Genomic DNA, 23060 nt, shown 5'->3' with positions numbered 1-23060 from the left:
AGGTCAGGAAGCTAAAGTCAAGTTCAGTCCATTCAAGCAGCGCTTTCAGTGAGCCCGAAGACACCAAGAGCTGCAAACCTGGAGCGTGAAGCAGAAGGGAGCGTTTAGATGTTGTCTCTGTTTACCGCGCACACCGAGCAGTGCGGTGCCGCGCACAGCGGCGAGACCCGTCTTTCATTGTTCATAGCGAAATATTTAATCAGGCTCGTGAGATCTGTAAAGCGTGAAATTCCTCAGCACGGGAAATCCCCCGACACGGTCGCTGTCACCGAGCCTTTATTGCGGGGGGGCCGCTGCCGCTCCACCCCGCGCACACCGTGGCGGCTTCAGGGGCCGGCCCGCCAGGCTCGGCAGAGACGGCGGCCCCGGAGAACGGCAGGGGCCAAGATCGGGCCGGGACAGCGGCGCGCCTGACCGCTAGCAGCCGCGGCAGAGGGCCGCCGCCCGGACTGCGCGCAGGCACCGGCACGGACAGGCCGAGCGGCGCCCGCCGCCGCGCCCGAGTCGGGCGGAGCTCCCGCGCCGTGCGGGGCCGGACCCCGGGCCCGGCAGGCACAGGCGAATGACGGCGGCGGGCCGCGGGGGCGGTACGGGACCGGGCCGCGCCTCGCCGTGGCGCCGCCGTTGCCGCCCACCCGGCACTCCCCGACAGCCACCGACAAACAGGGCCCAGCAGCGGCGCTACCGGCCGCCCGCCCTACCCCTCCCCGCCTTGCGCTTCGCTTCGCTTCCCGACCCGGCCCCTGCCGTGCCCCCGGCCCCCTCGGCCGCCCCGGCCCCCGCCGGCGGCAGCAGGGGGCGCCTCGCCAGGCGCCGCCATTTCGCTCCGCTCACCTGCGGCCTCCGAGCGCACCCTGCGCTGAGGGCGCTGCCGCCGGCCAATCACCGCCTGCTGACGGCCGCAGGCAGCCAATCGGTGCGGAGGAGGCAGGGCCGGCCGGGACGCGAGCGGCCACGGCGTGGCGACCCCTGGCGGCGGCGGCGGGACCTGCTGCGCGGCCGGGCGCTCCGCGCGCACGTGGGCGCGGGCCCCGCGCCGGGCCCGTGCTGTAACGGCGAGCGCGCGGCTGCACCGGGCGGGACACGCGGCCGTAGCGGCCGTACCGGGCTTGGCGCGCGGCTCTACCGGGCGGCCGCTTCCAGTGTCCCGGAGCAGCCCGGCGGTGCGCCAGCAGCTCCCGTTCCTTGGGAGTCTGCGGTGGCGAACGCGGAGCGCTCCCTGGCCCGCCGGTGCGGCTCCGCCGGTGTGGTGGGTACGGAGCACTGCGGGAGGGCTGGTGACCGCCGAGAACAGGCTCCCGACTCCGCGACCCTTAGTGGGCCGCATCCCGTCGAGGAGTCGTGATTGCCGCTCCCGGCTTCAGGTGGACGAACTTTGACCCGGCCTCGCCCGCCTGCCCGCCCCAGGGCGCGGCGAGTGGCTTCGAGGTGCGGGTCCCGGTACGGAGCCGGCCCGTCCCGGTGCAGCCACCCCTCCGGCGCTGTCCGGCGAGCGGTGCTGAAAGCGGCGGCGGCGCCTCGGTGGGGCGGGGCGGGGCGGGGCAGCCAAGCAGGTGGCGGTGCCGCCAGGCCCCCCCGTGCCCCGCCGGCTCCCCGCCCCCCGCGCGCCCCGCCGCCGTTCCCGTTCCCGTTCCCATTCCCCTCACGTCCGCTGCCCGCCCCGGCGCGCTTGCTCCGCCGCTCCGCCATGGCCAGCACCCTCGCCCGCGCTCTCTCCGCTCGCCGCTCCGCCGGCCTCCTGGCTATGGTGGGCGCCGGCTCTCTCGCCGCCGGCTTCCTACTCGCCCGGGACTCGGTCAGCGCGGGCGACCATCAGCGTCGGCGATACCCGCCCAGGTAATGTGCACGGGCGGCGGGGGTGCACGGGCGGAGGGCGGCGGGCGGGGGATGATTTCTGCGGCACCGGCACCGGGGGCGGGCGCGGCGGCCGCCCCCCGGCTGGAGCCTGGGCGGTGGGTCCCGGAGCAGCTCATGGGGGCGGCGCAATGGACGCTGCTCGTCCATGGAGGGAAGGACCGGGAGGCCCTGAACCAAGCCCGTGCCTGCCGCGGGGCCCCGGGCCACGAGGGGGACGGGGAGCGGCCGCAGGGGCTCGGACGTGTTGGACGGATGCGCCTCGCCTCGGGCTGCTGGTCGCCAGCTCCGCGCACAAGGGCGCCGGCACAGCCGTGGCCGGGGGCAGTCCCGCAGGTCCCGGCTCTCCGGGGCTCGTCGGGGTTGCCGCGGGGTTGTTCACGGGACCCGCGCTGGCAGGGGCCGTGAGGGCTGCGGGGGCCGCACATTCCCGTGCCCGGGGGCTGGCTCTGCGTGCTGCGGTCCGGGCAGGGAGTCCCGGAGCTGCCAGCTGCCCTGAGTGCACCCAGAGCACCAGGAGAAGCCGCTGCAGTCGGGGACGTGGGAGAGCGGGAGGGGACTAATGCTTGACGGTAGGATTGGGGTCCTGGGTGACTTCCCGGGATGAGCGGGAGGGCAGAGATGGGGGTTGTTTGGGAGATGGGCCAGCCTGGGAGGCAGCAGTGCTGGGACCGCCAGTGCCGGTGGGGACTCAGCCCAAGAGAGGCCAGGGAGACTTTGCCAATATCTTGGTAGGAACAGGATGGAGCAAAGGGTCCATTTTGTCCTGCTGGCAGAACACCCAGGATCTCTGACTGTGGGAGCTGGTGTCAGAGCAGCCCCTGGCCCAACCTCATCTGGCTGTGCCAGCCTTCCCACGTGCCTGCCTTCAGGACAGGGACTCTTCTATTGAAAAGAAAAGCTTTGCTGGCATGTCCTGGCTCTTCCCTCTCTGGGCCAGTTTTTAAAGGGAGAACTGGAGGGGTCTGTGGGTACTGAGCAAACAGCCCCTTGGGTAGATTTTGGATGACAGTGAGATGTGCAATCAGGATTCTGGGACATGGGCACAGAGCTGAGCTGGGCCAAGTGAGTGCATACACAGCCACAGGCTGGCTTAGGGGTGCTTTTGAGGTAATGCCAGCTCTGCAAGAGCCCTGGCCCTGTTTGCACACCCGGCACCTGATCCCTTAAGCCAGATAAGTGTCACATCTACAGCACAATGCTAAGGTTCAAGCTCTAGACCAGAAGCTCTCACGTCACTCCCCTCCAAATGACTCTTTAGTGCCCCAGGGAGCCCAGCCTGGCCAGGAGAGCCAAGTACATCACATTCTCATGGTACTGCTCACCATCACTTGCATGGCAAGTGGGGTGGAGGGGACAGAGGCTGGTCCTGCCCAGTGTTTGTGCTGCCAGCCCTGAGGAGCACAGAGGGGCACGGTGCCAGACAGGACTGGATGCAGTAGCTACCTGTGTCTCACAAGAGCTAAGGCAGAGTAGGAACAGGTCAGAAGGGGAGAGGGACATGGTGGCCACCAGGCAGTCCTTTCACTGGCAACAGCTGCTTGGCTTAGCACATCCTAGAGGCGCGCCAGGAAAATGAAAATGAGGACTGAGTTTTCCTGCCCATCCCAATGCCAGCAGAGACAGTGCACAGGGAAGGAGCAGGGTGGGAAGGAGGCAGCACGCTGCTGCTCCGCACACCGGCAGCTGCTGCCATCCCTGCACCAAATGCTGACAGTCAGAGCAGTGTGTCGCGGTGCTGCATTGCAGGCTGGGAGCCCTGGGCATGTGGAGGGCTCACAAGGAGCTGGCACTGGGATTCTGGCAAGCTGCGTTGGGCTACAGAAAGTCGGGGACAGAAATTGAATGAGTTCATAGAGCTACAAAGGACGGATGTTATTAATTATTTATCTCCCAAGAGGGGGGTGTTTTCCAGCTTTCTGCACAAATGCAGAGAAACAGACATCAGGTCAGGACAGGATGAAGTCAAGGTGGGGCTGTGAGTAAGAAGCTCTAAAATATGTCTCCTGGGAGGTTCTGTTCAGTTGGGAAGGGTTTTGTGACAGTACTGACACTTGACCTGGACAGAGCCCTATGATCTGTCCTTCACTCTCCAGCTGGCTCACCTGAGAATTTTGCCCCTCTAGTCTTAACCAGAGACATTGGCAGCAGCCCTAAAGGGTCTGAGCAACACTCCACAGCCTCCTATCAGAGGCACTGTAGCATGAACCACCATGATGGGAGGGCACAGGCACTTCCACCTCAAGGAGACACGGGCACCCTGTGCCTTCTCCCACCGTGGCAGCACATTTGGGCCACCATGTTGGGGCTCCCTGCCAAAGCCTCTCCAGACAAAAGCCAAGCCCCCTCCTCCCTGCATAAGCAAGCCTCATGCTTGGCTCCTGCCAGCTCCCAGTTCCATTCCACCACACATGGTCTGCTGCTCTCACCATGCACCCCCACGCCTCTCCAGAGTCCATGTGTGGCTGGGGCTGCCTGGGCACCTCAAGCCACTGACACCAGGGAGGGCACTGGAGGCTGTCACATTAGAGGTGAAGAGCTGTGGGGAGGTGCAGGTGGCTGTCATTTCTGGAGAAGCTGCCCAGTCAGTAGATGACAGAATAAAAATCCCTGCTGGCTGCTGAGCAGGGCTGCTGTGGGGTCAGGCACTGGCTTGCTCAAGGGCAGAGAGGGCAGGTGCTGCGGGCAGCTGCAGCCCGAGGTCATGGGCAGGACGGCAGACTGAGGTGAGTACAGGACAGCGTGGGCGGCAGTGCTGAGTTGCACTCCTGGCAGACATCCACGCTTCCAGGCTCTGCAGCCAGGCAGGAGCCCACAATACCCCAGAACCACAGAATCATGGAATCATTGAGCTTGGAAAAGACTTTTAAGGTATCACTCGGTGCTGTGGCACAAAACAAAAATTTTGTTTGCGGGAACAAAATAGATTGTGCTGAAATGGCCATAATTTTAAAACCATCCTTATGGACCAAAACCAAGGGGGTCAAAGCAGTCCAGGTGCAGCATCATCTTGACACCGTGACAGAGGACCCCTGGACACCCTGAGCATATGGCAGGAGTGTGGTGCCACTGCCAGAGCCCTCCAGTGTCAGCCTGGACACAGCTTCCCCCACCGGCTCTGTGGCACCACGGTGAGCACAGTGCCAGGTGCTCAGGACCTTCACCCCAGCATTACCCAGCTGGTCCTGGTGACATCCATCCGAGTTCAGGTGCTCAAGACAGGCTGAAGAGAGGTTGTCCCCATTTGCTGGCTGTGGTCTGAGGCTGTTCAGGGGAGGATACACTCCAACCAGCTGCTCAGTCAGCACTGTAGTAGGCACAGAATCTGCAGGCAGAGCCTAGAGTCTCGGGTTTTGGATGCTGAACACCTCAGGGAAGACATAGACAGCTGTGGCAGACAGCATGCTTCAACCCATAGCAATCTCCTGCTTGCTGAGAGTAAGCTGGCTTTCCTTAGGAACCTCTACTGCTCCTGGGCATCCTCTGTCACACAGAAAGCACAGCAAGTGGTCCACCTACCAGCATGGCCATGCTTGAGCAGTGGAGAAACCTGTCCAAGTGTCCCATTCTGATCAGCAAATGCTTTTTACAAGTGCGTCGCCCTGGAGAAACAATGGCCAGCGGGTGACAGGGGCAGAAGCAGTGAGGGACACATGCCATGTCAGCCTCTTAGCTGCATCCTCTCATCAGGGCACGGGTCTGTGTGTGTGTTGGGAGAAGCCCTCAGCCCCCTCAGCCCTGGGACGAATTCTTGTCTGGAGCAAATGCCCTCTTCTGTTGGTCCAGGCAGGAGCTGCTAGTGCTTCCCCACACGTTGCAGTGGGAGCCCAGCCTCCCTTTGTTTCTGCACAGCACAGGAAGCGATTAGCAGTAGCCAAGCTGTGGGCGAAGGGCCACATTCCTTGGCCTGCAGACACAGGGGAGGAGGCCGTGGCAGCCACAGGGCTCTGCATTGCAGCACAGGATTGGTGCTGGCAGCCAGAACCAATGCCCAGTGTGAGCACTCAGCCCAAGAGCAGGAGATGAGCACAGGGGAGTGCCAGGACTTGCTGCTAGTGCTGATGTCTGACTTGCTCTCAACAACCAGAGCTGCGCTAGGCCAGACACCTGATCTCCCACATGGATCCCCCCCAAGCTATGTCACCCCCAAAGCAGGCGTCTCTCAGAAAGGTGTCTCCAGGGATGCAGGACCCCCTCCAGCCACCAGTGTGGTCTCCTGGGCTGACAAGGGCCAGCCCTGTCCCACTAAGGTGAGTGGAGGCACCCTCAAGAGAGATTTGGCCAAGGCAAGCGCTGGCAGAGTCCTGCCCTGCCAGTTTCCCTGTGAGCACAGAACAAGTACAAAGCCTGTCTAAAGTGGGAATGAGGTCAAGAGACAGCCTCCCACTAAGCTGATTAGAGGAAAGTATCCCCCTAATACAATAAACTGCACTGGGACTGTGCTGTTCCCACTGGCTGCAGATCAGGGTCAGCCAATCTCCTGCCCCACAGCATCTGGGGAGCAGAGGTGTGGGGGTCCAGGAGCTAAGCAAGCCAGACTGCATGCCCTGCCTCTCCTACCCACTGCATCAGCAGACAGGGAGCAGCCCCCTCCCATTTAAGCTGGCATAAGGGCAGCCCCAGGGAGGACAAGGGGAGAGGGACCCCTACTCTGCAGCCCAGCTGCCCTGGCAGCTCAGTGTGGGGATGGGCTCACGTGGCCCCACTGCTCACCTGGCAGGTTGTTCCACCCTGTGGCCCTGCTGAGTGTTTGATAAGGAGCTGCTCCCTAAGGACTGGTCCAGATTTGCCTGTGGACTTTTGTCTTGGTTCAGTGCCAGCTCTGGGCTTGGGCTCTCCCTTCCCTTGCCCTGCAAAGCCTGTAACTGCCTTCCTGCTCCCAGCTGCTGTGGATAAGCAGAGCATTTGACCCCTCCCTGAGCTGCCCTGCCCATACCTGCACCAAAAGCCTCTGTGGAGCACAGGCACAAGTGCTGGGGTCCCCTCATCCCAAAGAACTCACTGGTGCCTCCTCCCACAGCGCTGAGTACCCCGACCTGCGGAAGCACAACAATTGCATGGCCAGCAACCTGACGCCAGCCATCTACGCCAGGCTCTGTGACAAGGCAACCCCAAATGGCTGGACCTTGGACCAGTGCATTCAGACTGGTGTTGACAACCCTGGCCACCCCTTCATCAAGACTGTGGGCATTGTAGCTGGTGATGAAGAGGCCTATGAGGTGAGTAGCAGCCAGAGCCTTGCCAGAGGAGTCCCAGTACCAATGGTACAACCAGCGGCCTGGGATATTACTGCCCACCTCCTCTTGCCCAGCCTGAGCAGTTGGAGAGGCCCCAGGAAAGTCTCCACGTGCTGCTGCAGTATACAGGGCTCCTTTGAAGCAGCTATTTCTGGAGTCCTGCAGCGTCCTGCTCCATTTGCCCTGTGGATTGCTGTTGCACTGCAGGACACACTGTCCCCCACACTGGCAGTGTGGCCCTGGCAGGCTTGTGGCAGAGGCTTCATGAAGCCCTTGGTCTGCTGTACATTGTCCTGCTTGCTTCCAGGTGTTTGCCGACCTGTTTGACCCTGTGATTCAGGAGAGGCACAATGGATACAACCCCCGCACCATGAAGCACACCACAGACCTGGACGCCACAAAGGTGAGAAGCCGGACAGTGGTGCTGCACGCAGGTGTCCTGCCTTGGGGGTAGGGCCACCCCATGAACACCCTGTGGCTTCTGTCTGTTCCAGATAAAGTTTGGCCAGTTTGACGAGCGCTATGTGCTCTCGTCCCGGGTCCGGACTGGCCGCAGCATCCGTGGCCTGAGCCTGCCACCAGCCTGCACCCGTGCTGAGAGACGAGAGGTGGAGAAAGTGACTGTGGATGCTCTGAGTGGCCTCACCGGGGACCTGGCAGGCCGGTACTACCGCCTCAGCGAGATGACTGAGAAGGAGCAACAGCAGCTCATTGATGTGAGTCAGTGCAGCTCCCGACCAGCCCCCCTCGGGTGCATGCAGAGCAGGACCCCTCCCTGGCACTGCCTCTCTGGGAGGTTGCATCCTTCTTTTGCAGCTCTGCTGTCTTCTTCAACCAGGACCCCTGCCCTAGCAAGGCATCCCAACAGCACAGTGCTGCTCAGCCCTCATGAGCCAGAAGCTCTCTGAACTCAGTCCCAGCGGCTCATGGCCACCTCTGACTCTTGCCCCCATTTCCCTGCCTATGCCCAGAGGAAGAAGGGCTCGTGGCACTCTGCTGGTGCCCTACCAGCCCCTGGCACAGGGTGGGCTGTGTACCAGCAACCTTCTGCCTCCCAGGCCAGGAAGGCAAGGGCTCCTGCCCACGGGTGCCCTGCCTGGGAGAGCCGTGGTGAATCTCCTGCATGGCAGGCGTGACCAGTGAGACAGGGACTACTGGAACCAGTGAGGGTGCCCTGGCTCCAGCCATGCAGCCTGGGTGAGCCCATGAACTCTGCCTCCCTCCAGGACCACTTCCTCTTTGACAAGCCGGTGTCCCCGCTCCTGACAGCAGCAGGAATGGCTCGGGACTGGCCTGACGCCCGAGGGATCTGGTGAGGTTCTGCCCTGGCACTGGGTGGCAGGACAGAGATGGGGGGGATGGTACTGCTCTATCCATCTCAGCCCTGCCACCCACATTTCCCATGCTTGCCATGCCACAGACCCTAGCACGTGGCACCAGTGCCCCTGGGCCATGCTCACCTTGGGTTCTGTGGCCTTACCTGGAAGCTGCTTGTGCACCACTGTCAACAGCCTACTGTTCCCTACACAAACACAGCATGCTGCTGGGAAGAGGGACTGTGGAACCAGTACCTGCTGTCAATCCTGCCTGCTCTCACCATCCTGCAGCACCTTGCACTCTAAGGCTGTCAAAAACCTGTAATAGCCTTCTGCTCTCTGGGAAATCCCCAGCACTCCTCCTGGCTTCTGCACACTCTGTGTGACACCAAACCTACCCTGCCACAATCGCATCTTACTGCTCCCTCCCAGCATCTTCTCACAGCCGTGCAACATCCCACACTCCCACAGAACAACAGCCAGCACACTTGTCTGCCCATGCCACCCTTGCTGACACTGTGCCTTTATGTAGAAAGCATCTGCAGGGTACACACGGTCTCCAGCTCCAGCTGCACCTAACCCAGCCGTCCAGTGCACATTCCATACCTCACATGCCCCCTCCTGCTGCCTGCATGGTGCAGGAGCCACGCTTCCATCCTCAGTCCAAGCTGGGTCACCACCATGCTGGCACCTGCCTGTGCCCAAGGCACTGGAGACAGCTCCCATCACCGGCAGTGAAACATATGGATGGGCACTGGCCCATCTCCAGGAGCATCTCCTGGCAGCCCACCCTGGTGCAGTCAGCACACTGGAACCGAGGGCAGCACTGGCACCACAGTGGCAGGGGCACACCACAGGAAGGGGTACAGTTGAGTGGGCACAGGGTCTCTGCAAGCTGCCATCACAGCCAAACACTGTCCTGTCCCTAGGCACAACCACCAGAAGACCTTCTTGATCTGGATCAATGAGGAGGACCACACACGTGTCATCTCCATGGAGAAGGGGGGCAACATGAAGCGCGTTTTTGAGCGGTTCTGCCGGGGCCTAAAGGAGGTGAGTGTCCAACAGTTTCTGCTGTGCCAGCCCCATAAACAGGCAAAGAGGGCAGGCAGGGCTCCTGTGGTGCTGGCCCTCTGCTGGGTGCTCCTTGGCCAGGGCTGAATCACTGCTTGTGCCTCTAACTCAGGTGGAGCGGCTAATCCAGGAGCGAGGCTGGGAGTTCATGTGGAATGAGCGGCTGGGTTACATCCTGACGTGCCCCTCTAATCTGGGCACGGGGCTGCGAGCAGGTGTCCACATCAAGCTGCCACTGCTCAGCAAGGTATTACCATGGCCAGTTTTGTGGTGAGCCAGGCTAGGACTGTGGGGAGCTCAGCCACGAAGGTGCAGTACAACATGGGACCCAGCCCTGGATCACGCTCAGGTTCCCCTGGGAGGCATAGGGTCCAGCCCCTGCCTGCATTCCTGGCCAGAGGGGTCCAGGTCCCGGGTGTCAACCTGGGTCTGCTCAGGGCAGGACTCTGAGTGGGGCTGGTGACCCACTGACAGGACCTTGTGAGCAGCAGGGGGCTGCCTCAGGGAGCATTCGGCTAAAGAACCCTGACTCCTTTGTTTTTGGTCCTGCTGAGCACTGACACTTTCTCTGGGCACCAGGACAGCCGCTTTCCTAAGATCCTAGAGAACCTCCGGCTACAGAAGCGTGGAACGGGTGGTGTGGACACTGCGGCCAAAGGCGGCGTCTTTGATATCTCCAACCTGGACCGTCTGGGGAAGTCAGAGGTGGGTGCCTGACGTAGCTGGGAAGGGAGGTTCTGGAACGTGTCAGCATGACGGGCCCACAGTGCCCATGCAGCCCCAGGGCCGTGTGCTGGGGCCAGCGTGTGGGTGCTGGGAGTGGCAGTGCCTACCCTGCATGCAACAGGACTGGCCAAGTGGTCCCTCAATCACCACCATCTGTGCTCCTGCTGCAGGTGGAACTGGTGCAGCTGGTGATAGATGGTGTGAACTACCTGATCGACTGTGAACGGCGGCTGGAGAAGGGGCAGGACATCCGCATCCCCTCGCCGCTGCAGCAGTTCCGGCACTGAGTGGGACCGTGGTAGTGCCAGCGCTGTGGGACCCAGGACCCCTGTAGCTTGTGCGATCTCTGTGCCCAGCATGTTGCTGCATCCTGTAACCCACAATGCGTCAGGTCAGACCCCATAAACATGCGCTGCTGTAGCCATGGCTCAGGCTTCTTCTTATCCCAGTACCCACCACCCCACTGACCTTCCCCCTGCAGAGGCACCATTCGGATTTCCCCACAATCACAAGGCTTCACAATCACCGCACTGGGCTCTGCACCCCCTGCCCCATCCCAACCACCTTCCAGCTGGTACCAGGAGCAGTGCAGCAGGGACAGGAAGCACTCACTGCATGGCCTCAGGTCCCACACTGAGCAGCATGCTCTGGAAGGCCTCCTCTGGCAAATGAAGGTAGTCCTGTGGGAAATGCGTCTTGAGCACACAGGCAGTGGGAGAGCAGGAGCCAGTGGGCCCCACACTCTTCAGGATCCTCGATGGGCTCCAGCCAGCCTATCCAGGATGGGCAGCGCCTGCACCACGATCTCGGAGGGCGGGAGCACCCTCGCTGTCCTGGAGCAGGCTCCAGTGTACAGGCTGCAGGAAAGAGCAGCATTGCACTTCCTATGCAATCCACACCTTCCCTCAGAAACTGCTTGCTCAGTATCCCACAGCGGGTCTGTGGCAGGCTTGCTACAAGGGTAAGGACAGAGGCTTCACCCTGAGCCACAGCTCTGACCCCCCCCCAGCCTAGGGCTGGCCGCTCCCAGCTACGGGCGGCTGAGCAGAGCAGTCAGTGCCGGGAGCGGGTGTCAGTGCCGGAGTCGTTCCCTGGGCCCGCACAGTAGAGGAGAACGGCTCCACAGTTGAGGGACGGAACCGGCCCTCGAGAACGCATCTATGGGCGGTGACTGCGCTCCCGGAGGCCCCTTCTCACTCACCGGCCTTGGGGTCCCGCAGCACCAGCAGAAGCAGCAACCCCAGGCTGGGAAGGGGACAGCACTCCTGCGTCCTGCGGGCAGCAAGAGCGAGCAAGAGAGATAGACGAGGTCCCGCAGGGCTCGCTCCGGCAGCTCCCGCAGTATGGCCCCAGAACCCTGCTCCAGCGCCCGCTGCTCCCGCATTCGCTACGGCTCCCAGCCTTCCTCCGACACTGGCAGCCCCAGAGATCCCTGTCCCACAGACGGCCGAGACGAGTAGTGACACACTTGATACTTCCCCGACAGGGGACCCTGCCCGGTCCCTGCACGCTCACCCCGCTGCCGGGGCTGGACGCCCAAGGCGCGACGGATCTGACTTGCGCTGGCCTCGGTTTTGGGCTCTAATCCGAGGCCGGCGCCAGCTCCACCACCGCAAACGGTGCCGAGCTCGTGCATTATTGAATACGGGAATCCGGCACGGGCGGAGGCAGCCCGGCGGCAGGACACTGCCCGGGGCTGCGGACACTGCCCAGCGGCAGGACACTGCCCGGGGCTGCGGACACTGCCCGGGGCTGCGGGCACTGCCCGCTGCCCGCCCCGCGCTGGCCGCAGAGGAACGGCTCGGCCCCGGCAGCGCTGCCGGGCGGTGGGCAGCGCCCCCTGCCGGCCCCGGGACGTGCAGTACCCGGCGGGGCCCGTTGGACGGGAGTCGGCGGACGGAGGGTGGGCGGCTGCACAGCGCTTCCCGGGCGGCGGTCCCGGTCCACGGCTCTTTGTCGCAATGGCGACGATAAAGTCAGAGACGTCCTGGCTGATGCAGCTCAATATTGGTGACAAAAATGCCAGAAACAGCCCGGGCGGCTGCCCCGTGCCGGAGGTGAGCACCTGATGAGGCCTCGCCCAAATCATCAGCTCTGGGGATACTGAGAGCAATTGCTAAAACTTAGAGGTCAGCGGGAGGGACCTGAAGACAAGGCGAGGGCAGGAGCATGTGGGCTCCAAGCGGATGGTGAGGGTACCGAGAACGTTTCCCCAACTGATGCATTGTCCGCCAAGGCTCACCTGAGCTGCCCGGCGCGCTGCAAAGGGAGGTGGCGCTGGGACAGCGAAAATCAGGGTTTTGTGCGCGGACAGCCCCAAGCCCTGGCAGTACCAGGGCACGGTGGCGCGAGGTGGGAGCAGGCTGTGCCTGGTCAAAGCTGGGGCCGAGCCGAGCATCCCGGCAGGGATGGCACCGACGAGGGTCCTTCCGACCGCAGACCCCAGCAGAACGTGCAAGTGTCGATGAATGGGGTAACGGGATAAAGACCCGCTCACGGGTTTGGCTCGGGGCCAGGGGAACGCCGGAGTGTCCCAGGGCTGGAGTGTGAGAGGCGGTGGGCAAAAATGCGGGGCTGCGTGAGTCCAGCAGGTGAGCCTGCAGCGAGCCGAGCGCTGTCGTGCGACATGTGCTGGGCACGTGTCACCGCCGGGCCGGCACCGCGCCGTGCAGACACGGTGGCCACGGCGGGGTTAATGCGCGTGCACCAAGTCAGCAAAGCTCCCGGACACCGACAGCGGACTCGGCAGCGCGCGGCTCCCGGTCCCAGCCAGAGCAAGGCCAGGCGCTATGGTCGGCGCGACACAGCTCGATAGGAAGGGACCCAGCCCAAAGCTCCGACCGCCCCCGCCACGGCCCGGCCGGCGCCGAGGCACGGCGGCCATGAGGAGGGGGCGGGCCCGGAGCGGAAACGCCGCCCCCGCTGGCACGCGCTTCATGTCTTACCACCCAATCAGGAGCTGCCACACGGCAGATCCGGATGCAGGGGTGGGACTTCCGGCTGCGGCCCCGGCGCTCTTCAGCCGCCGCTCCCGGCCCCGCCGCTCCCCAGCCCGCCGCTCCCGGCCCCGTCGGACGCGCTGTTCCCGCCGCTCCCGTCGTCATGTCCGTGCCCCGGCCCCCGCAGCCGGCCCTGCGTGCCGTGCTGCTGCTGTTCCTGCTGCTTGCCCTCGGCGCTCACGCCTCCGACGTGGTGGAGCTCAGCGATGCCGATTTCGAGAGTGGCCTGGCCGAGCGCCCGGGGCTGGTGCTCGTGGAGTTCTTCGCGCCCTGGTGAGGGGCCGCTGGGGGCGGGGGGCCGGGGGCGGGCCGAGAGGGGTACTCGGCCGGTCTGACTCCCTTCCGCGCCCCTAGGTGCGGACACTGCAAGCGCTTGGCGCCGGAGTACGAGTCGGCCGCGACCCGGCTGAAGGGGATCGTGCCTCTCGTGAAGGTGAGAACAGGCTTCCGCGGTGGGGTGCACCTGGGGGCGGCCAGCGACCGGACTACTGCTCTGCAGACCTGACGGACGTCGTTTCTTTGATGCCTTGGAGCCCTGAAATAATCTAGAAGCCGATCCTTGCAGGGCGGCAGCCGCGCAGAGGGTGTGTGAGGGCTCGCCCCAGCCGGGAAAACAGGCCTGCTCTGATGAGGCTGAGAGCGAGCACCGTGCTGCACGTACCCATTGAGCCTTGCTGACCAGGAGCTTTCTTTTCTGCCGCAAAACTCGTAGAGTTTTCTCAAATCAGGGTCTCTCTCTTCCTTTACGGGAAGTGGCATGGACTCTTGGCACCATGCCTTTCTGATCAGGTCAGCCGGTTTTCTTCAACTGTTATATGAACTTTAGGACTGAGACCGTGCTGAGAAATTCCTTGCCATTGATTGCAAGAAACTATCCTTTCTAGTATTTTTTTTGGTGTGTAGTATGGTTGAATGCGAAACTATTTAGTCTTTCCAGTATTTTCTCAAGTATTTTTCTGGGCCTCTCATTATACCTGTGCTATCTCTTTCCCAGTCTGGGCTGTCGAGTACCAGGCAGTGTGATGGATCTCTCTAGTTCCTTGCCTGGGTTGGGTGTGTTAGGGTTGGATTTCAGTCTGAATAGCAAGGTTTCTTTTCTTTTAGGTTGACTGTACAGCAAACTCCAACACCTGTAACAAGTATGGAGTCAGTGGATATCCCACATTAAAGATTTTTCGAGATGGAGAAGAGGCAGGGACCTATGATGGGCCCAGAACAGCAGGTAAGAACTGCTTGGCAGTGTCTGGCTTGCTGAGCTGCTCCAGGAGGCAGCATATAACAGCCAGGGATGCAGGGAAAGTTCCCATCTATAAATACACTCCAACCCCTTACCCTCTCCAGAACTCTTTGTGCTGGCAAAGCCTGGGATGTTTATTTTTCCCTAAAGCTGTCCTTTAAAGGTTAAGGTTTCCACATTAGCTCCTAGTTCCTAGGATGCTAGAAAGCTCCTGTGTGAAGTTGATGGGAGTGGTCCTTCAGTTCACATATTTATTGTATGGGAGATGTGTAGGGATTCTGCAGAAACAGTTTCTGGTTTAGGAAGCTGTAAAATGTCCTGTGGAACTTTGTATTGATCCCTTTAATTATTTTACTAATCTTTCAAGATGGGATTGTCAGCCATCTCAAGAAACAGGCGGGACCTGCTTCAGTGGCTCTCAGTTCTGTGGCTGAGTTTGAGAAGTTCATTGGCGATAAAGATGCTTCTGTTGTGGGTGAGTAGAGGTAGTGCATCACAAAATGAATGGGTGCTGGGCTCTGGGAGCTTGTGTGGAAAGATCAGAGGCAGTACCGCAGGCTGCAGCAAAAGAAATTCCAGAGGTACATGAACAAAACTACTGCTGGTAATGAGAACAGTAACACGTATCCAGAGGGATTTTGGAGAGATTTTCACAAGGTAGCTGGACAAAGCTCTCAGCAAAGCAGTCTGACTGGGGCTGGTCCTGCTTCAAGCAGTAGATTGAATTTGAAGACCTCTGGGTATTCCTTACACAATTTTTTCTTTTTTTTTTTTTGCCATGGCAAATTTGCTTTGTTGGCTCCCCTAGCACCATTGTAAATGTTTTCCGAAGGTTGTTGCTTTCTTGGCTGGCTGACAACAGGTAGCTTTGGGTTGCTGGAAGGTGTATTTCTTGCTCTGGTGGCATTGGAGGGCTGTTGGCATTGGGTGTGTCTGTGGTTACATCCAGCAACAACAGATGGTGAAAACTGGTGCCATCTTGCAGGTATAACCACATGAATATTAACCAGCATTCCTAAACTTACTAAGTGCTAGTGGCTGTTGTTACACAGTCAGCAGTGGATGTCTGGGTGTTTGGACAATTGTTCTTGGCTGAATGACCAAGTTGGGCTTCTCCTGAATAACTTTCTGCTGCTGGAAAGGAGAGGGTGCAAGGAGGTCCTGAAAAATGAGAGCAGCTGTTGAAGGTAAGGACTTCAACATGCGCTGAAGGACTGGATTCAGGATTGATCCAGAGCACTGTAGAGAAAAATGCTGAGAGCTGCAGAGGGTACACAGCTGGGTTGATTTGAGGTCACAGTCTGCCTTTCTGCTGCAGGCTTCTTTGGTGATGCATCTGGGGATGCTTATTCGGAGTTCATGAAAGCAGCCAACAGCCTCAGAGATAACTACCGCTTTGCTCACACCACCGAGGAGCAGCTGGTGCAGCAGTACAGGGAAGATGGAGAGTAAGTTACTTAATACAAAGATTTCTTGTTATTGAGGCATTTGGAACAAATTCATGGATTCCAGTTAAGTGGTCTCCATTTCTAAGCATAGCTTAAGATCTGGATTCTTCCCCAACTGACAGTGGTGTTTCTTTTGAATTGAGATAGAAAGGTGTAAATGGTTACAGGCTCTGAAGGGATCGTGTCTGCTACAGGATGGAAAGTATCTCAACAGAGACATTTTGTTTCTATATTCATTGTTATGGTAAGAATTCTTTTTCTCATTGTGGCCTGTCTGAATTATGGAGAATGCTCTGACAGGTATACCTAACGTGCTACTGCCACCAAGAAATTAGACAGTGTTGTTTGAGTTATGAGTGGTGAGTGGGGATTGTCACTGGAGAGTGGGTTTTTGTCTCATCTGTCTGCTGTCCTTGGACTCAGGGACACTTTGAACTAATGCACAATACCTGCTTCTCTGCAGAGCTATAGTCTTATTCCGTCCTCCACGCCTGACCAACAAGTTTGAGGAGAGCTCTATCAAGTATCCAGAAGACAAAATCACCAGTGGAAAGATCAAGAAATTCATCCAGGAGAACATGTGAGTGATTACTCACCAGCAAATGTGACAGATTGGTCCCAGTTAGCTTTGTCCCTGTCAGAGCTTGTTTCTTCATTGCTGCCACTTTCTGCTGCTTGTCTTGGCACTGCTTCCCTTTGGGGACACCACCAGGTTGAAATCCTGACCTGGCTGTTGGCATGCACTGTCTCTATTCTAACCATGATTCTGTTTAAAAACTGAACCTGTTAGAAATGTGCTAGATTTGGCCTTACTTGGGTCAGCTGTAGCCACTGATGTAGCTGGCAATGGAGATGTGACTCAGAATAAGTCAAATTAAAGTGCAAATCGCAGAGCAAAGTGTTTCTTCCTGAGGCCTGACTGATCACTGGCATTTAACTTGCGGGCGGAAGCGTGCTGTGTCAAGCTGTTCGGTGTTGTGGACTCTGCTAATACCTCTCTCATTGACAGCTTTGGCATCTGCCCACACATGACTGAAGACAACAAAGACTTGATCCAGGGCAAGGACTTGCTGGTGGCATACTACGACGTTGACTATGAGAAGAATGCAAAGGGATCCAACTACTGGCGTAACAGGTGGGAGTGGTGGGGGGGTGAATCGGCCTCGCACTGCTCCTGTCTCGCTGCAGTTTCATAGCTTGGGTGACAGTCCTCTGAAATCCTGTGCTCTTGGATCCTTAGGAACTTAGACTGTACCCACAAACTGCCTCACTGCTGTGGTGTGCAATTCTGTCCTTCATGCCTGAGGCCCTGGGGTCACACAGGTGGAGGATGGAAACACACAACAGTTGCCTCAGACAGCACAGCTTACTGGTCTGCTTCTCAGCACCATTTCCCCAGGATTTGGCTCTGAAAAGCATGTCGTGCCACTGAATTCCAGAATTCCTAGTCCAGTATGCATGTCATCTTGAAGAATGTTACATCATGTGGAAGAAAATGTTCAAAGAAATAATGCTTTGTGGTTTTGTTTGGGTTTTTTTTTGCCCCTCAGAGTTATGATGATTGCAAAGAAATTCTTGGATGCTGGCCACAAACTGTCTTATGCTGTTGCTAGTCGGAAAACCTTTGGCCACGAGCTTTCTGAGTTTGGTCTGGACAGCAGTGTGGGTGAGGCCCCCGTCGTTGCCATCAGAACTGCCAAAGGAGATAAATACGTCATGCAAGAAGAGTTCTCGTGAGTTCTTTAACTTGGTGGTACTGGGTCTCACTTGATAGACTTTGGTCTAGAGGTCTCTGACCAGATTATACTTCGTTAGCTTTGAGGAAACAGGAAGGCTAGATGTTCCAGCTGGGAGAAGTAAATGCTGGGTCCCAATGGCTCCTGCTGATGTGTTTTCCTGCTCTCTAGAAAGCTTGCAGCCTCCCCTGCTACACAAAGGGAGAGAATTTAATTCAAGATACTGAAATGTCCAGTTAGGAATTAAGGTGCAATAAAGGGACGAAGAATTAGTTGTAACTTTCATTTGGAAAAAAAAAAACCATGAAGGATGCTGGAAGGCCTAAAACTTTGAATGGGACGTGCATCCAGCCTCCTGTCAGAGCCCTTAAGGACATCATTGCACTTGTTCTGGGGTCTACTAAGCCAGCCCCAGACTGGTGCTGTCAGAGATACAGGTGGCATCTGTTGTGTGGGTGGAAGTAGCTTAAATAAGCCTTGAAAGTTTCCCTCTCTCCTGTGTGTGTGATGATGGCTGTAGCATCACTTTTCTTTCAGCCGTGATGGAAAGGCTCTGGAGAGATTCCTGCAAGATTACTTTGATGGAAACTTGAAAAAATACCTGAAATCAGAGCCTGTCCCTGAAAGCAACGATGGCCCTGTAAAGGCAAGTGCTGCTTATGGCTGCAGACACTGCTCAGCAGCAGCTTCCTGTGCCTGTGTGGAGTGCTGGGAGTGTGGCATGGTGGCAGCTTAAGAGGCCTCTGTGGTGATAGACAGAGGAATTACTCACTCCCCTTTTCCACTGCAGCTTTCTGAGGTGAGGGAGACATGCAGCTTGCAGTTTGGGGTCTGGTTTTTTCTCTCAGCATAGTAACTGCTGCTTGGCCACAGCAGTTACATGCTTTGTGAGTGCAGCAGCATCCAGATTTCCAGCAATTACACAAAGGCCTGCCCTCTTGGTTTGAGCTCACTCCTTCATGGTGTGGTCTTCCTGTTGGTTTTGACTGCGCTATTTTAGAGATCTCCCCATTTATCTCATCACTGGGCTGGTGTAAGTCCTGCCTTTCACCTTCCCAGGAAACTCTGCTCTGAGTAAGAGCATTTCCTGGCCTGGCTTTTTGATGAGAGCCTTACACAGGAGTGCAAGTCACGGGATTCGCAGATGTTTTGGGGGGAGGGCTGGGGGTGGCCTCAGCCAGTCCTGCTAGGCTGGTTGCTTGTAGGGACTAAGTAGAAATGGCTTTATCTTCCTGCGAGGAAGACCATATGCAGACCTGACTTGGAGGCAGTGCTGGTACCTTACAGCAGGTTTTTACCTGCATGGTGCAGGAGCGCTGTGTTTGCTGCTCGCTGTGCAGGTGTGGGAGAGCCAGGCTTGGGTGGAGTGTGTGTAGCATGTCATGTCACTGCCTCATCTCTGAGTTGGAAGGCACCAATTGGTGTGATCAACCCTTACAGGTGGTGGTGGCTGAGAACTTTGATGAAATCGTTAACGCGCAAGACAAAGATGTCCTGATAGAGTTCTATGCACCATGGTGCGGCCACTGCAAGAATCTAGAGCCCAAATACAAAGAACTGGGGGAGAAGGTAAGTCTGAGACTCTTGCAAATGTGAACTAGAATTTTGCAGCACTAAATGATCCTGCAGGTTCTTTCTAGCCTCTGTGATAATGGGGCATAATTGTGCCTTCCTGAGGACTATAAACTTTGGTCTCTTTGTAGAGTGCAGATGTCTTGCAGCAGGATCTGTGGTAGCAACCACACTGGAATATTTAGTCTGTGTTCTTGGCTAGGGCACCAGAATATTCCCTGATTCACTGACTGGCCTCAACTGCCCAAGTTTCTTTTAGAGTGTTTTCCCTCTGCATGATGATAGTTTCCCATGTAGTGAGGGTTGGTGAAGTGGCATTCCCTGTGCAGATCTGACACCACTAACCCAGATCATGCTGACTGCTGGGTTCCTGGATTTTGGAATTGGTTACTGATGGGTTCTTTCTACCCACAGCTCAGCAAAGATCCCAATATCATCATTGCCAAAATGGACGCCACAGCCAATGATGTGCCTTCTCCCTATGAAGTCCGAGGGTAGGTCTGGCTGCTGTGACACCACGCCCGTGTGTGAGTCAATCTCTGTCTGATCCTGAGCACAGCACTGAAGAGCTGAAAGAGCCTCATGGGGGTTGCCAGGAAATAGCTAGGTGACTGCTGGGCAATGGCTTGACGTGGAGAAATCAAAAGTGAAAACAAAATATACTGATCTGCCTGGCTTCTCCAGGATTCTGGTGTCCTGCCTCTGCTTGGAGGTCTGTCCTGCTGCTTTGGAATCTGCTGAGAGATTCTGTTCCTGGCAGTGTGAAAACAAATCTGGGCTTGCTGTTCCAAAAGCAGTTCATCTAGCAAACTTGAAGCTGTGAGCTCAGCCAGATCTGTGGATGTGGCCAGGCCCTTGAAAGCCACACCTGGTGCCTCAGAGCCACTGAAGCTGTGCCATGTTAAACCAGGGCAGTGTGGAGTGTGAGTCCCTTCAGTTGGGGCTGTCTGATAGAAATCAGAGCATCTTAGGAGCTCATGTGTTTCTTCTCTCTCTCCAGTTTCCCCACCATATATTTTGCTCCAGCTGGCAAGAAGCAGAGTCCAAAGAAGTATGAGGTGAGTATTTTGCTGTTCTTGATGCTTTTTTTAAAGAAGTGAAGAGCATCCAGGTGTTCTAATTACACTCAAACCTCTTTGGAGTTAGGGGTGGCACTGTGTCCTGTTTCGCTGGGAACACACCTGATGGTACCTGCTGGGATCATTGTACTTTGTGCTGCAGGCCCTGGGGAGAGCTCTGCTTGTAGTCATCAGGGTCTCCTGGCAGGCACCTAAACCCCCTTGGTGGGTACAGATCCTACCTGTCATTTGCTTTCTGCAGGGGGGCAGAGAAGTGAGTGACTTCATCAGCTACCTGAAGCGGGAGGCAACCAACACTCCTGTGCTGCAGGAGGAAGAGAAATCCAAGAAATCAAAGAAGAAGGTGAAGGAGGATTTGTAAAGTACCTATTTGCCATCTTGTCAGGATGAGCTCTGTGTGAATTGGGGAAGCACTGGTCAGACTGGGGCCAGCTGTGGGCTGTGGAGAGCCAGTGGCCATGTGGGCCGAGGGGCCCCAGCTGCTGTATCTAGTAATGTTTCATTTCCTGCCGTCTCTTAGCTGCACTGTTGTGGGGCTCCCCAGGTTTGTTTTGTGGTTTGGGAGGGGGTGGGGGTACAGTTATTTTCTAATTTTTTTTGTACATTTGGAGAAGTGAAACAATAAAATGACCCCCTTAAGACAAAATATCCCTGTCCTGGGGCAACCCATCAGACCCAACAATGGGATCCTGCTCTTCATAGGCAGCAGCTCCCTGCTGCAAGTTGTTCCCTGCAGTGAGCCCTCCTAGCCACTGAGTTCAATGTTTAGCTCATTCTCCTCTTTCCTCAGCTGCTAGAGCCCCTCCAGAATGTAGCAGCAACAGCTGTCCCAATGTTTTGGGCTTCAGGTGCTGCATTTACACGTTTTGGACTGAGGGACTGTGGTCACAAGTGCTTTTGCTGTGTGCTGCCATAGCAAGTTCAGAGGTCCGTGGTGCTCACTGTGACTGTTGGATTGCAGCAGTGCAAGCATGTGGAGCAGGCTGGCAAGGGCCTCACGCAGCTGCAGCAATAAATCAGCTTTGAAGTTGTTTTAGGAGTAGTCAGGTGCAGGGGGAGGAGTGTTACTACCTATAGCCTCTACCCAAACACAGGTAGGGCCAAGGGTGCTTGTCACAGGCTGGTGCTTGGCTGTGGTGAGGGTGGATAAGACCAGTTAATCATTCCTTCCCATGCTAAGAAACAGGCTGGTAGCTGTGGGTCTCTCTTCAGGAGGGGTAGGAGTAGACCATGTAGTATGGGCTGTGACTGACCATCTGAGAGTGTTCTGATTTCCTTTGGGAAGGGCAGGAAAGAGATGGGTGGACCAGGTAGGGCCTGTCACCCTGGTTCTGGGTTCCTGGACTACATGCAAGTTTAAGTGAGGGTCAGCACACTCAAAGTATTGCTGCATGGCAGCAGTTACCATGGCAAGAGCCAGAGCTTGCTTTCTCTGTGGATTCCTCCCCCACAACTCAAAGCCTGGGTACCTTATGTTTTGCTGCTGGAATTCTCCAGGTTCATACAAGACTTAGGGTATACTTCTTTGATTACAGTAGCTGTGCAGTAGTTTCTTTCCCAGCTTCATTAGTATCTCAAACCACATCTCCCTTCTGTGCTCTGCTGCTGTGGCAGGTGGTCTGTCCCCTAATGCATGTGGGTGTTGAGGCACCTTTGGAGGAGCACATGGTGTCCAGTGGTCCCTACACAGACTGGCAGGAGCCCCGCACCTGGCTGTGGGCTCCTGGCACTGCTGCAGGGAAATAGAACACAACAAGCTCCACTGACAGCTAACAATTACCAATGTAACACCAAACTGGAGTGCTGCTTCCCTGGTGGGCAGGGCAGTGCCCTCCATCAAGCCAAAGAGATCCAGAGAAGTGGTTCTGATCCTGGATTTGCTCCTTGGTCTGTGACTATTGACCTGGTGGCAGCTGGGGCACTGAACACAGGTAAAACTCTTCAGCATGTTTGGCGCAGAGCATCACTGCTGGTGCTTAGAGCAGCCTGGATGAAGTTAGCACAGGTCTGGGGAAACTTTCTGGCAGGAGGGACAGAGGATGAGGAAGGGTTGTGCTGGTGGCTGCCCAGATGTCCCTCACTGTGCTGCAACTACACTGGAGGGTACTGAGCTTCAATTGAGGAGGAACACATTTAGGGAAGGTTTTGTGTATTCGCTGCCTGGAATACTTGGCAAACAGGATGGCGACAGCCCTTGCTTTCAGTGAGACCTACGTGGAGAGCTGGTCCTGTGTAAGAGGGAAGCCACCATCCAAAGTAACACATTCCCCCAAGCTGGCTCAGGCCTTGGCATAAGATCAGATGTTGGCCATGGCCCTCCAGGGAGCAGGGAATGAGCTGGCCCCAGGTGCTTCAGGGCAGCTGGAGCAGCTGGCAGTGCTTCAGAGTCAGGTTGGGATGAGCAAGGAAAAAACTGCAGCAGCAGTTTGCCTAGGAGGTCCAGCTTCTTTCAAACTGCAGAATCAGACTTTTACTGTGAGACAGCTTTGGATGGAGATACAGTGATTCTTCTGCTGCTGGCTGGGATAAGCCAGGGCCACCCGGCCCCACAGCCTCGGTACCGGAGCCGCAGGGCAGCGGCATTTCCCGGAACACGGGACGGCGGTGGGTGGGCGGTCCCGAGGGGCAGCAGCGGGCGGTGGGAGCCCCGTGGCGGGGCTCGCCCTGGGCCAGCTATTTTTGCCGCCGGCCCGGACTAATCCCCTGAGCCGCTTCCCGGCATTAGGTAACGGTGCGGCGGCATGCGCTCCGCGGTGTCCCAGGTCCGGGCGACCCCCGACAG

The 23060-nt window shown here is 57.7% G+C and overlaps 3 protein-coding genes across 14 annotated transcripts in view; 2 read left to right on the top strand and 1 right to left on the bottom strand.

Moving 5' to 3' along the window:
- The window catches only part of PPIP5K1 (diphosphoinositol pentakisphosphate kinase 1), a 43694-nt gene extending 42780 nt beyond the window's left edge, over positions 1–914 (bottom strand). For 10 of the 12 annotated variants that reach the window (XM_015638814.2, XM_015638818.2, XM_015638813.2 and 7 more), the window contains exon 1: positions 835–913. The gene's annotated coding sequence lies outside the window, so the exon portion shown is untranslated. Of the gene's footprint in view, positions 1–78; positions 357–834 lie in introns of those variants that run through there. The other 2 variants (XM_015638823.2, XM_015638810.3) reach the window with 2 other exon arrangements.
- Positions 915–1607: 693 nt separating this feature from the next.
- On the top strand, positions 1608–10627 carry CKMT1A (creatine kinase, mitochondrial 1A). Its single transcript, XM_015639500.2, has 9 exons — positions 1608–1836; positions 6875–7073; positions 7399–7494; positions 7586–7807; positions 8318–8403; positions 9337–9460; positions 9594–9728; positions 10061–10186; positions 10378–10627. Exons 1-9 carry the CDS (start codon positions 1688–1690, stop codon positions 10492–10494), a joined length of 1254 nt encoding a protein of 417 aa, XP_015494986.1. The 5' UTR covers positions 1608–1687; the 3' UTR covers positions 10495–10627.
- A 2605-nt stretch (positions 10628–13232) lies between these two features.
- PDIA3 (protein disulfide isomerase family A member 3) lies at positions 13233–20926 on the top strand. The gene is made up of 13 exons (XM_015639445.3): positions 13233–13479; positions 13561–13639; positions 14311–14428; positions 14811–14918; positions 15762–15891; positions 16355–16471; positions 16901–17026; positions 17442–17624; positions 18165–18273; positions 19068–19196; positions 19614–19693; positions 20200–20257; positions 20520–20926. Exons 1-13 carry the CDS (start codon positions 13310–13312, stop codon positions 20637–20639), a joined length of 1527 nt encoding a protein of 508 aa, XP_015494931.1. The 5' UTR covers positions 13233–13309; the 3' UTR covers positions 20640–20926.
- Positions 20927–23060: the final 2134 nt, after the last annotated feature.

This window comes from Parus major, chromosome 10 (assembly GCF_001522545.3).
Source record: "Parus major isolate Abel chromosome 10, Parus_major1.1, whole genome shotgun sequence".
NCBI lineage: Eukaryota > Metazoa > Chordata > Aves > Passeriformes > Paridae > Parus > Parus major.
Note: the sequence above shows the minus strand (reverse complement) of the source record. Positions and strands in the feature narration are given on the sequence as shown.